The sequence below is a fragment of the Chaetomium tenue genome (assembly GCF_020726465.1).
Source record: "Chaetomium tenue strain MPI-SDFR-AT-0079 chromosome Unknown F5144scaffold_3, whole genome shotgun sequence".
NCBI lineage: Eukaryota > Fungi > Ascomycota > Sordariomycetes > Sordariales > Chaetomiaceae > Chaetomium > Chaetomium tenue.
The window spans coordinates 4,365,529-4,383,192 of record NW_027117331.1 but is presented as its reverse complement, the minus strand read 5'-3'; the positions used below and the strand labels follow the sequence as shown (position 1 = coordinate 4,383,192).

Genomic DNA, 17,664 nt, shown 5'->3' with positions numbered 1-17,664 from the left:
ATCGAGATCTGAGAAGCCGCGCTAAGTGCTAGAGGTGTCCGATTCGGACGCGGACAACGTTAATCTACGCAGAATTAGCAAGCGATTCGAATGAGGGTAGTTGCAGCCTACTCAGACGACATCTTGGTTGTTTTGTTGCGGTTGGTGGTGGTGATGCGGTGGCTTGGCTGGATGCCGCGAATGTGGTGGGGGTTGGGGGCTGAATGCGCACTGAAATGCGGCTGCAATTACAGGGCTTCCGTGTATTGGCACCTGGCAAGGCTTTCATGGCATTGACAAAAATTCCAGATGTCACAGGGCTAGGGTTAACTATATTCGCGGATTTGGTGGGGTCATAGTACAAGTGAGACAGATGGCATAGTACGTGGATGTGTTCTCATAACTTAAGTTTGCATGATACATGATGAAAAGCCGCATATTGCTGCCCGTAGTCTTTCCTGGCAGCCGGGACTCCCAAAACGAGCGTGGCCCCGCTCCAAGGGGCAAAGCGCAAGGGGACGGTTGTTCTTGGCTGATGACGAATCATCGCCCACATAAACGGGAGGAGTATCCTTAGACCGTGATGGAAAACGCATACCTTACGTGTAAGTGATATACGTCTTTGGTCTTTCTCAAATACTGGGTACCTAGGTAGACAGCTCCGTACTGGGTTCCGTAAAAGGGAGCCCGTGGCAGTATCTACCACGGCAGGAGTCCAAAATATTGTTCGGGGTTTCCCAGGGTTGGACCGGTTGGCAAGCCTTTGCCCTTTCTTATTCGGTAGTCACTGGGCGTTCCAGCGGAAGGACGTGAGCTCCTCGCACGGTCCATTAAGTACATCTACCGAAGTACATTCACACATACACGCCACGCGGGGCCGCCTGACCTTATTCCTTAAGTCTCCAGGCTTCCAGGCAACCATCAACCATTCTCCTTTTTGTAAAAGTCAACCGCCAGCGAAATCTCGCATGCCTCGGCCAAATTGCAATCATGGGAACTCGAGGCCTGGAGATAGTGCGCTTCCACGGCCGCTATTACATTCGATACAATCCGTACGACAGCTGCTTTAAGGGCCTGGGGGCCAAAATCGTCGCCAGCATTCCCTCTGACCGCGAGAACTACGAGAGTATGCTATCGAAATGATCACCGTAATGCTGTGTGTATTGGACACTGACGACTAAAGAATGGCTGGAGGCGATGCGAGCCGAGTATACGGCCAAAGAACGCTTATTCGAGAAACATGTATACGAGATCCGCGACGAGTCCAAGCCCGATTATTCATTGCTCCTCGAGGAGTTTGAGGCACTGCCATCAGAGTTGCCCCGGCTTGATGGGTACGATGCTGAATACTTCTACATTATCAACCTCGACAAGGAGGTTCTCACCATGAACCACAGTATCCATTGGAACCTGGGCAACATCCCACGGGAGGACAATTTGTGGATTCGCGCTATTGCAGACAGCATCTACCGGGACAAGCTCACCATCTCCTTTGAAACTTGTCCTGAACAGCATATGGCCTCGCCAGCTTTGAGAATGCCCAAACACGACAAAACGATGGACTATCCATTCAATGTCGTAACACCAAACACAGACATCGAAACGACGCGCAAGGCATTCCTCACATTCGTTCTAGCGAGGACGCTTATCGAATACCACATCGAGATCCTTCGGTTCGGCAGGGAGTGGGCTCCAGGCGCGTTACCTTTCCGCGAGCTGGCCTTCGCCTTAATACCCATCGCTTCTGGACACTTCGATTTCTACTCCTTCCCCAAACAGCGGTGCAACCCCCGAACTTGCTCTGGCAACTTTTGCCCTTCACGCCATTTCCCCACGTCACCAGGATGGATTGGCAAGTCCTGCGATAGCGCTCCGTTGCTGGAGTTCGGCTCCCCGTCTCATCGGCCAGGTGATCCTGCAGGAGCATCGCCTACGGAAACAATGTATTGGTTCGAAGGCGTCCTCGTCAGTCTGGCGCTAAGAGTTGACGGAAAGGCCGTCACAAACGCCGTTACTTGGGGCCTTGAACAAGGGCGCACCACCTTTCAGGTCGTCATCCTGTCGCTCTTCGAGATGGCGTTCGCCGAAGTCGTCCCTGGCGCCGGGGCGGACGGAGAGCCATTTGTTACGCTGACCGCACCGATGGACATCTCACCTCTGCGCCCGGAATACTGTCTGAGCTCACATCCGCGCGAGAGACCTGAGAACAAGGGGGGGTTGATTCAATACTATCGGGGTGAGGTAATCATAAAGACGAACTGCGCCGGCACGACGTCGAAAATGCTCGAGCACTTCCCCGGTCTCGCGGCGCTCGTCAACTTCTTCAACGTTGCCGCGAGCCGCCGCGCAGCTTGCAAGCATCCGGGCGTCCTGCCAGCGGAGCTCTACCTCCGGATTCTTGACTTTGTCGACTACGATACCTGGAAGGCGTGCTCGGTGGTGTCGCCACAGTTTCGCGCCTATTGTCTGGAAAAGCCCCGGCTTGATGATCGGGCGAGGATCGTGGCTGGCCCTTTCCTCACGGTACTGCCGGAACAGGATGCAGAAAAAGATGGGTTGCTGTCGTTTGACTTCGAGGACATGGAAACGCGGAAGGTTGTTCGCATGATGCAGGTACCGCACCATCGCGCCCCGCTGGAATATCTTTGGATGCCCGTCATTGGCAGCGACCGGAAGGCGGTCATGGTGGACGTGATCGTCCAGTTCAGGCCGGTGGAGGACCCAAAGGACGAGGTGCATGAAGCACATAAAGTTTGAGACGCTGTTTAGTACCGCTTGCTTTCTACTTAGCTACCAAGGGTAATCGCGTTTAGCCACATCCAATCTCTTTGCAAGGAGGGTTCCGAGTAAAGGGGCTCGGTGACGGCAACGGGGATTGTGTACATGGGCAGTCGGGGATAACGTATTGATCAGCTTGGTCGCCAACCCTACAGATACGAACTCTAGTTCTCGTACCCTTCCTGGATCATCATCGGATTTATATCTCTTCCACCTAAAATCTACTCAATCACGGGCTGCAACGTGTATCACGAGCTCGGAGTTCCTCCGGAAGGGGACCTGCGCGTTTAACATCCGTGGATGGATGGCCTCGGGTTTTGGCTGACACAAGGCCGTTTTGTTTGTATGTATGGGAATAACGTCTTTGGCAGGTATGGCGTTAATCGGTGAGCTTGATGTTCCCTAGATGCCCCCCTCCTCGCCGCAACTCCTCGGGCGACCTCGCCCAGAAACCGCGACCTTGTGCTGTGTCCTGCTCAGCTGCTCCCAAGGGGCGCAGTTACCACGCCAAGCGTGTTTATGCCAGTGCCGAAATCGCGGTACTATGCGTAAATGGCAAAGAAAGGTTAGCTTTTTCTTCCCTCTGGGGCCGACTGAGACCCAACGTATCACATACCCGAGCACCAAAAAAGCCGATAATTGCCGTTCCCGGCGCGGCCGAGATCTTCCTTGTCACAATAGGCCTGCTCCTCAATTTGGACCTGGTGCCAAATTTACATTCCCTTCCGCGGTTCGTGCCCATCTTGAGCCAGACCAATCTCCCTTCTTCGCCTAACCATCCAGCATTGGATTGACTCTCGCCAGGGAATTGCTGGCAGACCTCAACTTTGTCAATGACTTCACCGCCGGGGCCGTCAATTTGAAATATGACGGGTGGTTTGTCCTCCGGAAGTTTATTCCGACCAAACATCCGGCACTCAACCGGTACTTCCTTGTCAAAGGAGAAATCGATCCGGAGGAGGATTCCATACATACTGACCATGACCTTGGTGAGGTTTGGGAGATAGGCTCCACCGGGACCCCCAAAGCAAGTCCAAAAGACTGGCTTGTATCCCCAAGTGTACGATTTCAATGGTACGAAAAAGGCTTCGTTCAGGTCAAGGCCCGGCGATGGGACGTCCGGATACCAGATTGCCGAACTTCTCAGCGTGCTCTCTCGGTCTTCTGTTGTCGTATTCGTCTCTCGGGCAATGGAAAGACTGACAATTCTAAACGCCTGTTTATTTTGAATGACACCAAGGTTAGCGGACTGGAAAGAAGAATCATTAGAGGGAATGAGTGTGTTCCTACATCAAATCCAACATCCAGTGCTGTGATCCGGTGTCCCAGCGCGAGCCTTTCAGTCCGGGGCACGTCATCTGGACACCCGAGCCAGGCCGAAGGCTTCTTGGTCCTGCCATCAATGCATTGAAGCGCGTGGATACCACCTGATCCTACTGCGAGGTTGAAGCCCGCCAGCCCGGAAATGTCCACAGAATGCCAGCGGCCGGTGTTATAACCTAGTCGTAAGGCTTCTCCGGACGGAGTGCTAAATGTTATCCCGGCGATATATTCCGAATCGCCAACACGGATAGTCGATGTAGCAACTTGCGATATGCCATCCGGGATAGCCACCTGTTTACTTCGAACGCGCCGACAAGCCTTCTCTAAATGGCAGAAGCTCTCGGGCTGTTGATCCGGCATACTCCCTGCCGCAAGCGCCCAATCTCTGCGCTCCTCCGGGAGTGACTCAGAAGGGACTTCACCCCATTTCAGTTCCAAAATAGGTGCAATGTGCTGGATGAAGGCCCATATTCGTTTCCTCTCCCGGAGACCCACTTCGATGTGGCTATCGATGGTACGACGGTACAGGGAGCACCAGTTTCTGCTAGCTGTCTTGTCATCTCGAACCTCGAACAACCACGAGCGATCCAAGCCTCCCCGAAACCGCGATGCCCAAAACTGCTGGTCGTGGAACACGTGCCAGAACGACCTCGACGCATGCCGAGCGTTCAGCACATCCGAGGTCGGCAGATATTCGGCAACAACAGAGCACAGCTCCAGAGGAAGCGAGTTAAATGGGTCTTGTCCGGTTCGCCTGAGCGGTCTCAGGGGCAAAAGTGGATGCTCAGGCTCAGAAGAGGCGCGCGGAGTGTCAGCCAGAAGGTTACCGACCTCAGCGGCCGCAAGTGGATCGGCGGTATACCCACCGCCAAATCGGTTTCCAATCTGGTTTTCCCAGGGGAAACAGTCGTCGACCCGCATGACGATAGCTCCCCCATATTCGCGGCCCCAGTTGATGCGAAACCCCCCCACAACGAGCGGGAGCGAGTCGCAGACTTCAAAAAGCCTCTCGCGCGGGACCGGAGCAGGATGATATGCTTGTTCCAAAAGCGACCAGCATGGATCGTGAAAAATGAAGCCACGCTTTCCGTTGATATCCTGCGGCCTCATAACAGCAAACTCGTCTTCGTCCGGATGCTCATAGCCGGGGTCATCCCATCGCGCGTTGGGGTCTGGGGGCGCAAAGAAGGCCCCGCGGCGCCGATCGCTATAACGACCGACTCCAGTCAAAATGATACCTTTTGGGGATGAGCACACTAAGACCCAGTCAGTACATGTAGTTGTTCTTGAGATGGGGTAGATCTCAGCGACCACTTACAACCACGGAACTGATTCAGCCACGAGGTAGACGCCTCGCCGTCTTCAACAACCCATCCGCAGAGAGCACAGGAGCGAACGGGGATGGTCATTTCTTTTCTTTTTTTTTTTTCCCGGTTCTCTTTCAAAAGTCTTGTAAACAGATCAAAGAATGGACAATTCCGCCACCGACGGGAGAAAGATTGGAGGAGAACTTAATGCTGGCCATTGGTTTAGAAACGGCAAGGACGGCAACTAAAATACAAGGCCCAAGCAGTCCCAAATCCCAAAATAATCCTTGGACGGCCCCCATGTTACACCGCCGGGTCCAGGCTGACCCGGCGGGCCAAAATACATTTCCGACCTCCATACCGCCTGCTCTCTTGGCATCAAAACAATACAATACATCCCATCAGTCACCAAATACTGTGCCATTCTTTAATTACATCTGTTTAGTGGCTACAACCCCCAACAACACGCTGCCAAAATGTCCCATTACGACCCCAATGGTGTAAGCCTGTTCTTAAATGAACGCATGGATCTGGGCTAACTGTCTTAGCAGTATATGCAATATAAGGGCATCCGGGATTACTATGAGCAGCTGACCCAGAACCCCCCGGAAAATGTCGTGGACAATCTCTGGAGCAACATCCTCCGCGACTATTTTATGAACAGGGAGGGCTTCCTGCTCCTCATGGTACAGGCACCCCATGTGCCGGGTGTGAGCAAGAAGAGCACTGGTGTCGCAATCCGATACATCAAAAACGAAAGAACGGAGCCAAAGCCGCTGATCCTCATCAAGAACAAGCGAGCGTCGGAGGAGACTAAAGATGTGAGCTGGCGGGATGCTGTCGCTGAGCTTACCGACGACATGATCCTTTCTCGACGGAATCTGGTACCTACAGGGCAGGCGTCCGAAACCATGTTCGGCATCGTGACCGTGGGCCGCTACTCACGCTTCTATATCATGGAGCCCTACCAAGACACGCTCATGGACCATCCGAGCACCAAGGGTGCCCTGCTGGAGTTTCAGACGCACGAGTTGGACATTGTCGCACTGCTTCTCTCCATGAAGGCCGTGGCCTTGCGCCCTTCCTCGTCTTCCTCTTCTGACGCAGGAGACGCGCGCCCTGTCTCCCGCGACAGCAACACCACCTCCCGGCCCGCCTCTCGCGGAAGCACCACGGTCTCCCTCCCCGCCTCTAGCGGTACTAGCCTTTGAGACAAGGTCCCGCCAACTGTCATGTCTTGGACAAATGACTAGGCGATATCCCCTGGTAGAGATGCAGGAATGTTATTGGAAATAGTAGGCGTGATGGGAGCTCGCCGGCCGAGGTGTTTGTTGACTAGCGGAGCGTACCTGTAGAGGTGTTGGCACAGTCGGATAAGACCAGAGATCCACCATGCCGTTCACGCTGGCAGAGACGGCGGGTGCGGGAAAATTAAGCTGGCTTGACCTCAAACAAGGCTCGGCCACCCCGGCACTTGGCAGGAATCGGTTTGGCAGCAGTGAAACCAACTACCTAATCGAACAATAATAGGCCGGCGCCTATCTAGCCGCAAATACTCGTTCAGGTTGTCTGATGGCTTGAAGGGTGGTACCATGTGTTGGAAAGTCATGGCACCGGAAACGGTCATGACACCCGGAAACGGACAGGTACCGGAAACGGATTCATGGCATCTGGCACCACAAAGATCCGGATAACCACGGGTTAACTTAAGGAGACAAAGGAGAGATTTAGGATAAAGCCACCTGCTCTCAAGAGCTCTGAGAGGAGAAAAAGATAGAACCAGAGATCAATTAATCACTTCTGAATGGCTTATGAGCACCTCAAATTATTGTTGTAAGCTCTCATCATATGTGCAATAACTTTGAAATCGTGGCTGTTGGTCTTCCAACACCATGATGAGCCCTGCGGTTGGCCAAAAAGTCCCAGGTTAGGGGAAGAATGCAGACCATTGATCATAACTCGCGCAGCCCAGGGATCGCCGGCCGATTCAGCGTGCTTCCAGCAGCCAATTGTAACACATCCTGCAAACACCTTGTCTCAGCCGCACGCCGCCGAGAAATAAATTTGTCCAGCAGACGCGCGCTTGGAGTACCCCGAACACTTGCATGTGTTGCATGTGGTGGACGAGGCTGTCTCTCCCTCCCCAAAGTTGTCAGAGCCCGGTTGATACAAAGGGCCATCTCCCTCAACCCTAAGTTGACATCGAGCGACTGCCCATGAACGGTGTTCCCTCACTGCAACAAACTCTCCCCACTCGACCATCAACCGAGCCTCAATTGTTGTCATCATGAAATGGAACTGGACCAGGGGGTATTCAGCCGGTGTTCTGGTTGTCATTCTGCTGGCACTTTTGGGTCTTATGCTTGGAATCAATTTCACCAACCCCCCGAGAGGGCACATCCCAAGGTCTCCAGGCGGCGATGTCCTCAAGGAGGTATCGGATACATGTCATGGCAACGACCCTGCTCAGTTCCTGTATCATCAATGCTCGGAATTCATCAACTGCTTCCTCCACAACACTAGCGAGGTGTTGAAAGCCGACATGGCCGTCGGGACTACACTCGTTAGTCTCCTCCCCACCATCCTTTTGCTGATAGCAAAGCCCCCGATGGATCTCGTTCAACAAGGATTGATTTCGCCACATCGGGCCCTTGCAATGGCCTGCTTCTCCATTGGTCTACCCCAGCAGATGTTTAGCAAACTTAGGCCTGTCTTGCCTGGTTTCTGGAAGTTGGAGGGCAAGGAAGCGAACAGAACCCGAGTGTTGGAGATACCGGTGCCAATTCCCACTAAGCGCCCTTTTCTACCGTTCGCTTCTAGGGTATTTACCGACTTTGTGGTGTTGGCATGTGCTGGTGTTATGTTGTGGAGAACTTGGGCGGTCAGTTCATGGGTCATGGTCCCTTGGAAGTGCGAATCATCCATCCTCCAGTTTGCTTGGTAAGTTCTGGCCCCATTCTTTCATTTTGTTGACTGCCATCTAACAGGCGTTTTTGGCACAGGCCGGTTGGATGTCTTTTCTGGATGGCGCTCGTGTTGCCACTGCTCCATGTCATGTCCGACAATATTGAATTCATCAACTGTCTGTACCCCCAAACCAAGTATACATGGCCCCAGGTTTTCCTGTTGCCATACACTCAGAGGTTTCGCCCGCGGATGGAAGACGAAATGGGGGGGCTTTCGGCGGAAGAGCAGGATCGCATGCGGTGCATCCGGGTGGTAATCACTATGCCTTACACGTCCGGTTTCCGGAGTTGGCTGGTTTACGACTTGATTATCGAGATCCTCGGCTCTGCCCTTTATTTCTACGGCACATTTGTGTGGCTCAGCTGCGTATTCCTAACTGCAGTGCCAGCCATTGGCTATGTTGGCGCCACTGTTGCGTGTTATGTGGCAATGATGGCTATCAACAGTTTGTTTTAAGAGGATGGATGAGGAATGGAATTAAGGAAATGCTTTTATAGCCAGGAACGGCATCCAGAAAGCCCCTGAAGTTGTTTAGCGGCCTGGGGTAATGATGGGCATATGGGTAATGTGGGTCAGGTCCGGTTGTTGCCCCTGATTTTGCTGCCTTAATCGGGACACAGGGAACACGGCAGGCCCTGACAGGTCTTCAATGGGGCAGAGCTACAGAGGGCTACTTGATGATGTTCCTTCCTACTGCCAATCACGAATTCCATCATCAACTCTATGAAGCGGGTGCCGGGCTCCGACTGTTGCCTGTCGTGCGAGTTATGTTGTACAAACAATGAAATCCCCAGACCACACATGCGCCCCAGCACGGTATGGTAAGTGACAGGAGCGTGCCGTCGAGAAGACAGAGATGTTAATGCTGGGAGAACCTCCGGTCTGTATCTCAATGAAGGCTGCGGGCGCCAACGCGTGTGTCTAGCGGGTTTGATAGACAAAGACGGTCCCAGCGATGACAATTACAGCAACGCCCACGAGTGTGGAACAGACTTGCAGGATGCCTACCCCTAAACCCCCGGAGAGGGCCACGGTTGGGGTTTGAATAGTTTGAATATAGGGCCTTCATGGCTTCTGAAACTCATGGAAAACCACGAACGATGCAATGTGGCCCTCTGGGGCAATGTCCAGAGAGCCTACTATCAATTCATAATGTACTGCGTCAACTCATACAGAGCCGGTAAGGTTGGCATTCTTGCAGCTGAGGTCCGGCTGTTTGTCCAGGTTAGATCTACGCTCTCAGGGACAGAAACGGTAGGGGGGGTATAGGGAGGGAGAGAAGGCAGGCCGTGACTTACTAGAGACCAATGGGTTTCTTCGACCCACGTCTGCCAGTCCACTGCGCTTTTGATCAGGCATTCGCAGCTCGAATAATCCTCGGACCCAATGCAGACCGTCCCATATTCCCCGTCGTCACACACCTCATCGTCTCCGTAACCCTGCTCGCATATCTCCCCAATCCTGTGGGCTGGCTCGACAGACCAGACGTTATCATCAGTGCCCTTCACCTTCTCGCACTCGCAACCATAAATATCCACCTCTTGACGCCCGGCGACGGCGGCTGTTCCCGAATTGGGTAAAGCGAGAGCGGATGGGAGGAGAAGGACCAAAATGATGCGGGATAACATCTTGTCGATGTCGGCTCTCTTAGTTGCTGTGGTCGGAAAGACGAGAATGAATGCAATTAATTGGTGAGTGTTATGGTGAGCAAAAGGGAGGGCTCAATGTTGGGCAGCTGGAGGCTCTCTTTTTATGTGCGGAGCAAACGAATATAACTGCCTATCATTGTCACGGGGCTCGAAAAGAACTGCCGATTTGTGGTCGTGATCTACAAGTACGGCGCCTTGAGGGGACGGTGAGGGAAGAACCTGAGACATACGACAGCTCATAGCCATTTGGGGAAAGGTTCAAAGGCTAGGAGGCTAGTCAAGGGTGCCAGCACTCTCAGCGCTAGCCAACAAACATCAGGAAGGCAAATCACAGTTAGGAGCATGGGGGTTCTTATTTCTTAGGACCCAGCAGTGCGAAGTCTTGACAGTCGTCTTACACAGTAGTGTAGGGCAGTGTTGTTATTGGTAAAGCGGTGGGTCACCCTTCTGAAAAGGGGCTGCGTTGCGCGTGGGCTGCACACCACTTTTAATTTTTTGGGTCGGCTGGAAAGTAGAAAACGAACTGCAAAATAGAAATAGCTATACCAATCGCCCTAGTAGATGCGCGGACTACCTGTTTATATATTCTGATAGATCTAGCTTGGTAGTATCTAATTCCGCTACGCGATTGGCAATGCGGATAATACGCGTTGAGATATTGATAGATGTATGTTGAAGATGATGTTGATTGATAGTTTTTGCCAAGAAATTTTGCAAAAGTTCGAAAAAGTTTGGAAACAGAGATAAATCCATCAATATCTCAATGCGCGTTATCCGCATCACCGATCGCATGGTAGAATCAGATACTACAGAGTAATATCTATCAAATTATATGAACAGGTAGTCCGCGCATCTAGTAGGGAGACTGGTATAGCCATTTCTATTTTGCAGTTCGTTCGCCCCCCTTTCCAGCCGTCAAAAAAATTAAAAGTGGTGTGCAGCCCGCGCGCGCGCGCCAAGATGTCCAGGCGTTTGCACCTCACAGGGGAAAAAATGATGTCATGGGTGAGAGCCAGGAAGTGTGCAGTTCCCGGGCCGACCAGCAGGGGAATGTAAATAAGTGACCCTGATCAGGTAAATGTAAACCCTGAGCTAGTTTATGAGGGTGGAACGTAGCGTATGTTATTATTAATGGAGTTAGGATTGATGCCATAAAATAAGCGCGGCCGCCGAATTGTTCAAGGTTCCCTGGGGACAAGGCGTGGATTGCTGCGGCTGCTTGAGGACGCGTTGGGTACATAGAGATACAATACTTAGTTAATCGTGTAGATTTCTAGGTAATAGTCAGTGGCCGATGGCCTACGTCAGGGGCCACGCCAGCCTCGAATCCGGTTTATTTTGCCATCTGCGTCAGTGGCTGTGTTTGATGTGAGATGCGTCGTGGGGTGGATGCTCTACGCTGAAGCTTGCGCAACAACCCGACCCCGCCCCCCGCTGCGCCCCTCCATCCCGCCAACATATTAGTGCGGGGCACCCGCACCTTCCACCAGCACTTACCAAAGTCGAAGTAAAACAACCAAGCACTTGAGGATTGCGTCGAGAAAGATGAGCTCCAACGAGAAACAGCCGCCGATCCAACCGGCTGGGCAGCAGAACCAGCAACAGTACTTTCCTCCTCCACCGCCCGGCCCGCCGCCGGCACAGACCGCGCAAATGCACCCGCAAGGGACCCAACCCCCGAAGCATACGAACGAGACGCCCCTTCCCGACTACAACATTCCCGCATACCAACCTGCCAACCCGCAGTTTGCGGCCCCGCCGCTAGATGCCGACGACGACCTCTACAACGCGTCTCCGGTTAACGAACAACCGCCGAGGTGGGGCCATCACCAAGCTCAGGGCAGCGATGGAGAGACAAAGAAGAAGTCGCACCGATTATCCGCGTTTGGCGAAGCCTTCACGAACAAGGTTGCTGGTCCTGTGAATGCTCTGGCGAATAAGTTCGGGTCCGAGGGGTTCCTACCCGAGGCATTGGATAAGGAATGCGAGAAGGCCGCCAGGATTCTGAGGGGTTTCTGCAGTGAGTTTACATGTGTCACACTGTCGTTTCTTTTGAACACAGACTGACCTTTCTTCCCCAGAGGACGGTGTCTACAGCGATGCAGTCCCCCCCCCCGCGCTCGCCCCTGCGGCGACGAGCACCCCGACAACCGCCGATAAGCCGCCGCCGTCGCCTTCCGGGAAAGCTAAAAAGTCGCGCGTCCTGCTCACTATCCCCTCCAAGGTCATCGCTCGCGCTCAGGGCCTAGCCATCTTCACGGCCGTCCGCGTAGGCTTCCAGGCGGCTGGGTCCAGCGGCAGCGGCATCCTCGTCGCGCGCCTCCCCGATGGCAGCTGGTCCCCGCCCTCAGGCATCCAAATCACCTCGATCGGCGCGGGCTTCGTCGCGGGCGTCGACATCTACGACTGCGTCATCGTGATCAACACGCGCGAGGCCCTCGAAATGTTCACCAAGATGCGCCTGAGCCTGGGGTCCGACCTTGCCGTCACGGCAGGCCCCTTCGGCGCGGGCGGCGCATTGGACTGGGGCGTGCCCGCAGGCAGCGACAAGAAACAACCGGCGAAAGACGCCGACGCAAAGCCCAACCCCACCCCGAACACCGCACCCCCGCTCTCCGCAGACAACACACATTTCCAAACAGGCCCGGTCCCGGAAAACAAGCAGGGCATGACCGAGGAAGAAGAGGACGACAGCAAGGGCAAGGGCAAGGGCAAGGCCAGCCCCTTCCGCGACGCCCTCAAACCGGTCTACAGCTACGTCAAGTCGCGCGGCTTCTACGCCGGCATACAGATCGACGGGACCGTTATTGCAGCGCGCGAGACCGCCAACGCCAAGTTCTACGGCCGCGCAGTATCCGTGGACAAGATCCTTAAGGGCGACGTCCCAGCCGCGCAGACCACGCAGGCGGCTGGGCTGTGGCCGGGCGGTGCCAAGGGGTTGTTTGAGGTGTTGCGGGGCGCGGAGGCGGGGAAGCCCGCGCAGGGGGGCCAGCCGGCATCAGCACAGGGCCAGCCGGGGCTGTGGCAGGGTCACCCCCAGGGTGGCAGGCCGGGGAGTGCCGGGCATCGCGGCCCCAGCCCCGCGTTCGGTGCTCCGGCCGGGACTGGGGGTGCGCCGCCTGGGACGTGGGTTCCGCCTCCCGGTGCGGGCGCGGGTGCGCAGGGCGGTGTGGCGGGTGTCACGGCCGGGGTGCGCGATCTGGGTGTCGGGGCTTCGTCTGCGTCGGGGCCGCCTCCGGGTACGGCGCCGGCTACTTCCGGTGCCGCGGCCAAGGCGGCTGAGGCTGCTGCTGAAGCGGCGCGCGCTCCGCAGGACTCGGCTGAGGCGCCGCCGCCGTCGTACTCGGAGCCCCATAGTGCGGCGGACGACCTGCCGCCGGCGTATGTCGAGGATGAGAGGTATCGGCATGTGGGCGGGGATAGCAAGACGGGGCTGCATTGAGGGGGGATTGTGTTCATGCAGGGCGTGTTAGCGGTTGTTTAGTGGAAAGGGGTGTTGATGCGAGGGCTCTGATGAGGAGGCACGATTCATGATCTAATGCGGCACTGATGATTTTCGACATTGTCTTGCAAAGTAGAATACCTTCTAGCGCGGTATTGCAGATATTCCAAGCCTATTCACGTCTTTCTCAATATGTTAGTCTAACAGCGGGGTGCAAGGACCAGCCGGGCCGCTTTCGCCCCTCGGCATGCGCACTGGTCCGAACTCCGAAGCGCCTGATCGGGCCAAGCTCGAAAAGCTTGCCTGCCGTATTTCAACGTCACCTCACTCACCCCTTAAACAGGAAACACCCCGTAAACATTGCCGCACTGCACTGGGAAATCCATCTGACACCGTCAGTCATCTTCACAATGTACGACGCACCCACACTGGTCTTCATCCCCGGTGCCTGGCACCAGCCGAACTGCTACGACAAGATCATCAAGCTCCTCGAGGAGCAGCACCACCTCAAATGCGTGGCCATCACCCTCCCCTCCACCACCGGCGACCCCAACATCACCTTCAAAGACGACTACGACGCCGCCCGCAACGCCATCACCCATGAAACCACCGCCGGCCGCGACGTCGTCGTGCTCGCCCACTCCTACGGCGGCCTCGTCGGCAACAGCGCCATCAAAGGCCTCACCCTCCCCCAACCCAACACCCCCCTCAGCACCGCCACCACCACCTCCTCCCCCACCACCAAATCAAACCCCACCCACGGCCACGTAACCGGCCTCATCCTCCTCGCCTCGGGCTTCTCCTTCACAGGCCTCACCTTCATGGCGCCCCTCTTCAACATCCCCCCCCCCTTCTTCCGCGTCAACCGCACCACCGGCTTCGCCGAACTGACCTACCCCCCGACCCAATTCTTCTACCACGACCTCCCCCCCCCCGAAGCCAGCTACTGGACCTCGCAGCTGCGCCCGCAGAGCCTGCGCTCGCTCTTCGAGGGCGCCGAGTACGCCTACGCCGGGTGGCGGGACCTGCCGGCTAGGGGACGGGGCGGGGTGTGGTATGTGGGCACGGTGGAGGATCAGGGGTTGCCGGTGGTGGTGCAAAGGATGCAGGTGGGGATGGTGCGGGCGATGGGGGTGGGGGCGGAGCATCGCGAGGTGAGGGCGAGTCATTCGTTGTTTTTGAGCAGGCCCGAGGAGACGGTGAGGGTGGTGGCGGAGGCGGTGGGGGTGTTTAGGGGGGGGAGGTTGACGGGGGCGGATGTGGATGGGAAGGTGGTGGTGGCGCCGGGGGCGAGGTTGTGGGCGCCGGGGACGTGGTTTCGGTTTGGGCTGCCGTTGGCGCTGGGGCATGTGATAGGGAAGTGTGTGCTGGTGTTTATGTGGGGGAGGAGGTTGTTGATGGGAGGGAGGTAGTAAGAGAAGCGGGTGTGCTTCCTTGTGGTGGTGGTTGTTGATCTTCGGCTACGATGTAAACGCAGACATAAACAAGATTGGTGGGTCGTCCGGGTATACAACCGGCTCACTGGTGCAAGATGATAGATGATAAACCAATCCCCCCTTTTCGCCTGTATAAATACACGTGGCTCCAAATCAAGAATGGCATGCCTCCTCGGCAGCACTCGACAGCAAACACTCATCAAGGCTACCTGCCCAACATGAACCGCATGTAAACGCCTCTAATGCCTTTTCGCCTTCCTACGCCACCGTCCCCTAATCCCCCAAAGCTAAGAAAAATGGTATTGAAGACAACTGAATGATGATGCTTGACATCGACATGGAAATGAAAACAAAAGAAACACTCCCTAACTATTCTGGCAACCACACGAGCTCGATAATGCCATCCCGGTTATTCATCGGCGACCCATCCCCGTTTGTCCACCGCGAATCCTTCCGCTTGCTCACGTACACCTGACTGACACTACCGTCCTCGTTGACGTTCGCCTCGAGCAGCTCCCAGGCGATCTTGCGCCCCGACTTACGGAGCGGCGGCCGCTGCGGGCCCATCATGAAGTCGAGGTTCCACCCTTTGTCGTCCGGCGCCGGGCGGAACGTCGCCTCGATCTGGTTCAGGTCGAAGTCGATGCCGCGTGGGTAGTACGCGATGCTGTAGCCGTTGGCAATGACAAAGTCGTCGGCCGTCCGGAACCGCTGCATCGTGCAGTCCTCACCGCAGGCATGCGCCACCTTGGTGTAGTGCCACGGGTAGGCAACGTGCCAGATGCCGCCGCGGTAGTGGTGGAGGGACAGTGGCTTGACGCCGGATTCGTAGAAGCCCGACGGGTCGCCGAGGAAGTCGAGCTGCCACAGGTCGTTGAGGAGCGTGAGCCTGACCTCGGAGTTGTCGTAGATACACAGCCGCAGCATGATATCGCCCTGCGGGCCCCAACCCGAGTCGGACTGGCGGATCTTGTGGTCGCTGCTGCAGCTCTCGAACCTGTCGGCAATGATGGCGGCCATGGGCACACTGAGGAACACGCCGGCGCCGCCAAATGCCTGCGACCCATGCCGTTGAATGTTGTTGACGTCTTCCGAGAAGGTACCAATGTACATGGGCTTTTCGTGATCGTATTGGGCGAACCGGTCGGCGAGACCATTGAACGATGGGAAGAAAGTGTCGTCGTCACAAATAACGAGCCACTTCTTGTTGACGCGCTCGGGGTGGTTGTACAGTTTGGGCGCGAGATCCAGGTAGCGGACCGCCATGATGAGGCTCGGGTCCGAGCGGTAGACGTCCACGTCGATGCCGACATTGGCGAGCTTGCTGTGAGCATCCTCCAGCTGATCATCCGAGGCGTCTAGTAGAAGCAACACGAGCTTCCCACCGTTAGACTTGCCCTTGCCGTCCGTGAGCCAGTAGGTCCACTCGTTAATCGAGCTCGTCCGCGGGTCAATGAATCGCTTGTAGGTAGTTGATACGCCAAACATGAAGTCGGAGGCGTTGGCCGTGCTCGGGAAGGGGGACATGGTGACTGGGGCGATGAGAGGTTCCGGGCAGGATTCCGCCTGGTACTGCTTGTTCACATCCACCACCTTGACGGCGTCGGCGAGGAAGTCCTGGTCAAGGCGCGTGACTGATTTTCTCGGGATGTCCTCTCGGCGGGCCTGCACGTAGCGTTTCGTGTACTCAAATATTTCCTCAAGGCCGTAGAGTTCCTGCCACCTCTTGAGACGTTCCATGTCGTACCCGCAGGTCATGACATGGGATGAGTTGGATATTGTTGGCTGGACTTCATCCCCCGCGACGGCCACATCTTGCTCGCCTGGCTCTCCATCTGGCCCCCAGCCAGCAGATTCGGGGCGGCCCATGGGAGTTTGCAGCGTCATCGCTTCCCGCGCAGAGGCAGCTGTTTTGAGAATGGCTGCTCTGACGTCGACATCGGGTGGAAGGAATATCCCACCGATGGCGAACATGGCGACGGCGAGTATGAGTGCCCTTACCAAGGTGTTCCGCATACTGAAGAGGCGGTGCCGGGGTATTGTGGCGCCCATCGTGAAGTTATTGCCGATGGCGTGTGATCTCGGTTAGAGGGCGAGAGAAGCTGCTGGAGGGCAAAGTTGGGGGCCGAGTTGGCCAGCCTGCACCTGCCACCAGAAGATCTGTGCAATGGCGTGGCACTTTCAAGTCGTGGGGAAGGCGCGACCCAAGCACCCGACAACGGCAACCGCGTTCAGGTTTCGGGAAAGGGTCTTGCTCCAAAGTGATGGCAAGATTTTTGAACTGAGGAGGGGAACTCCTAAAAGTCTTAACTTGCAGAAACGGTCCAAAAAATAAAAGGATAAGAAGATAGGATATCGGGAAGATGAAACAAAACGAACGGAACAAAGGACGGCGGTGAGACACGGTACAACAGAACGGGTGTGACGGTCTTGAAAACTTATTCAGGAACAGCGAGGGGCGAGCATACACAACAAGGATGATGGATGATTGTCAGGGGAAGCGTGGAAACGTGGTCGCGCATGAGGAAACGAGGGCACTTATGTTCACCCACCCTGGCGAGACAATATGACGCGTCCGCACGGTGTCGACCAATGCAATGTTAACAGTGACTTGACTTGTCATAAAAACCCCCATCGGGTCATCAAGTACCGTCCAACACGGCGTAGCCGAGGGGAACACAAGGTCAAGTTGAACATGGGGATCAGCCGCCCCCAACCAGATTAGGGGCTCGGAAGGAGGACAACTTCTCTCATCAAAAAGAATAGAAGGACGGTTGAGGATC

The 17,664-nt window shown here is 55.6% G+C and overlaps 8 protein-coding genes across 8 annotated transcripts; 5 read left to right on the top strand and 3 right to left on the bottom strand.

Moving 5' to 3' along the window:
* Positions 1–969: 969 nt before the first annotated feature.
* Positions 970–2,984, top strand: F5144DRAFT_647199 (uncharacterized protein; the record flags this gene model as incomplete). The annotated part of the gene is made up of 2 exons (XM_066792908.1): positions 970–1,105; positions 1,163–2,984. The coding sequence occupies 2 exons, from the start codon at positions 970–972 to the stop codon at positions 2,734–2,736; spliced, it is 1,710 nt and encodes a 569-aa protein (XP_066645484.1). The 3' UTR covers positions 2,737–2,984.
* F5144DRAFT_209027 (uncharacterized protein) lies at positions 2,975–5,622 on the bottom strand. Its single transcript, XM_066783002.1, has 3 exons — positions 5,399–5,622; positions 4,048–5,336; positions 2,975–3,973 (listed from the first exon to the last, which is right to left on the bottom strand). The coding sequence occupies exons 1-3, from the start codon at positions 5,487–5,489 to the stop codon at positions 3,275–3,277; spliced, it is 2,079 nt and encodes a 692-aa protein (XP_066645483.1). The 5' UTR covers positions 5,490–5,622; the 3' UTR covers positions 2,975–3,274.
* A 143-nt stretch (positions 5,623–5,765) lies between these two features.
* F5144DRAFT_209002 (uncharacterized protein) lies at positions 5,766–6,716 on the top strand. Its single transcript, XM_066783001.1, has 2 exons — positions 5,766–5,887; positions 5,939–6,716. Exons 1-2 carry the CDS (start codon positions 5,864–5,866, stop codon positions 6,596–6,598), a joined length of 684 nt encoding a protein of 227 aa, XP_066645482.1. The 5' UTR covers positions 5,766–5,863; the 3' UTR covers positions 6,599–6,716.
* A 753-nt stretch (positions 6,717–7,469) lies between these two features.
* Positions 7,470–9,068, top strand: F5144DRAFT_569883 (uncharacterized protein). Its single transcript, XM_066788727.1, has 2 exons — positions 7,470–8,327; positions 8,390–9,068. The coding sequence occupies exons 1-2, from the start codon at positions 7,675–7,677 to the stop codon at positions 8,808–8,810; spliced, it is 1,074 nt and encodes a 357-aa protein (XP_066645481.1). The 5' UTR covers positions 7,470–7,674; the 3' UTR covers positions 8,811–9,068.
* A 453-nt stretch (positions 9,069–9,521) lies between these two features.
* Positions 9,522–10,169, bottom strand: F5144DRAFT_611796 (uncharacterized protein; the record flags this gene model as incomplete). The annotated part of the gene is made up of 2 exons (XM_066791705.1): positions 9,653–10,169; positions 9,522–9,566 (listed from the first exon to the last, which is right to left on the bottom strand). The coding sequence occupies exons 1-2, from the start codon at positions 9,980–9,982 to the stop codon at positions 9,522–9,524; spliced, it is 375 nt and encodes a 124-aa protein (XP_066645480.1). The 5' UTR covers positions 9,983–10,169.
* Positions 10,170–11,396: 1,227 nt separating this feature from the next.
* On the top strand, positions 11,397–13,651 carry F5144DRAFT_208986 (uncharacterized protein). The gene is made up of 2 exons (XM_066783000.1): positions 11,397–12,023; positions 12,085–13,651. Exons 1-2 carry the CDS (start codon positions 11,549–11,551, stop codon positions 13,443–13,445), a joined length of 1,836 nt encoding a protein of 611 aa, XP_066645479.1. The 5' UTR covers positions 11,397–11,548; the 3' UTR covers positions 13,446–13,651.
* A 204-nt stretch (positions 13,652–13,855) lies between these two features.
* On the top strand, positions 13,856–15,165 carry F5144DRAFT_647193 (Alpha/beta hydrolase family-domain-containing protein; the record flags this gene model as incomplete). The annotated part of the gene is made up of 1 exon (XM_066792907.1): positions 13,856–15,165. The coding sequence occupies one exon, from the start codon at positions 13,856–13,858 to the stop codon at positions 14,855–14,857; it is 1,002 nt and encodes a 333-aa protein (XP_066645478.1). The 3' UTR covers positions 14,858–15,165.
* Positions 15,166–17,316, bottom strand: F5144DRAFT_208954 (glycosyltransferase family 31 protein). The gene has a single exon (XM_066782999.1). The coding sequence runs from the start codon at positions 16,931–16,933 to the stop codon at positions 15,251–15,253; it is 1,683 nt and encodes a 560-aa protein (XP_066645477.1). The 5' UTR covers positions 16,934–17,316; the 3' UTR covers positions 15,166–15,250.
* Positions 17,317–17,664: the final 348 nt, after the last annotated feature.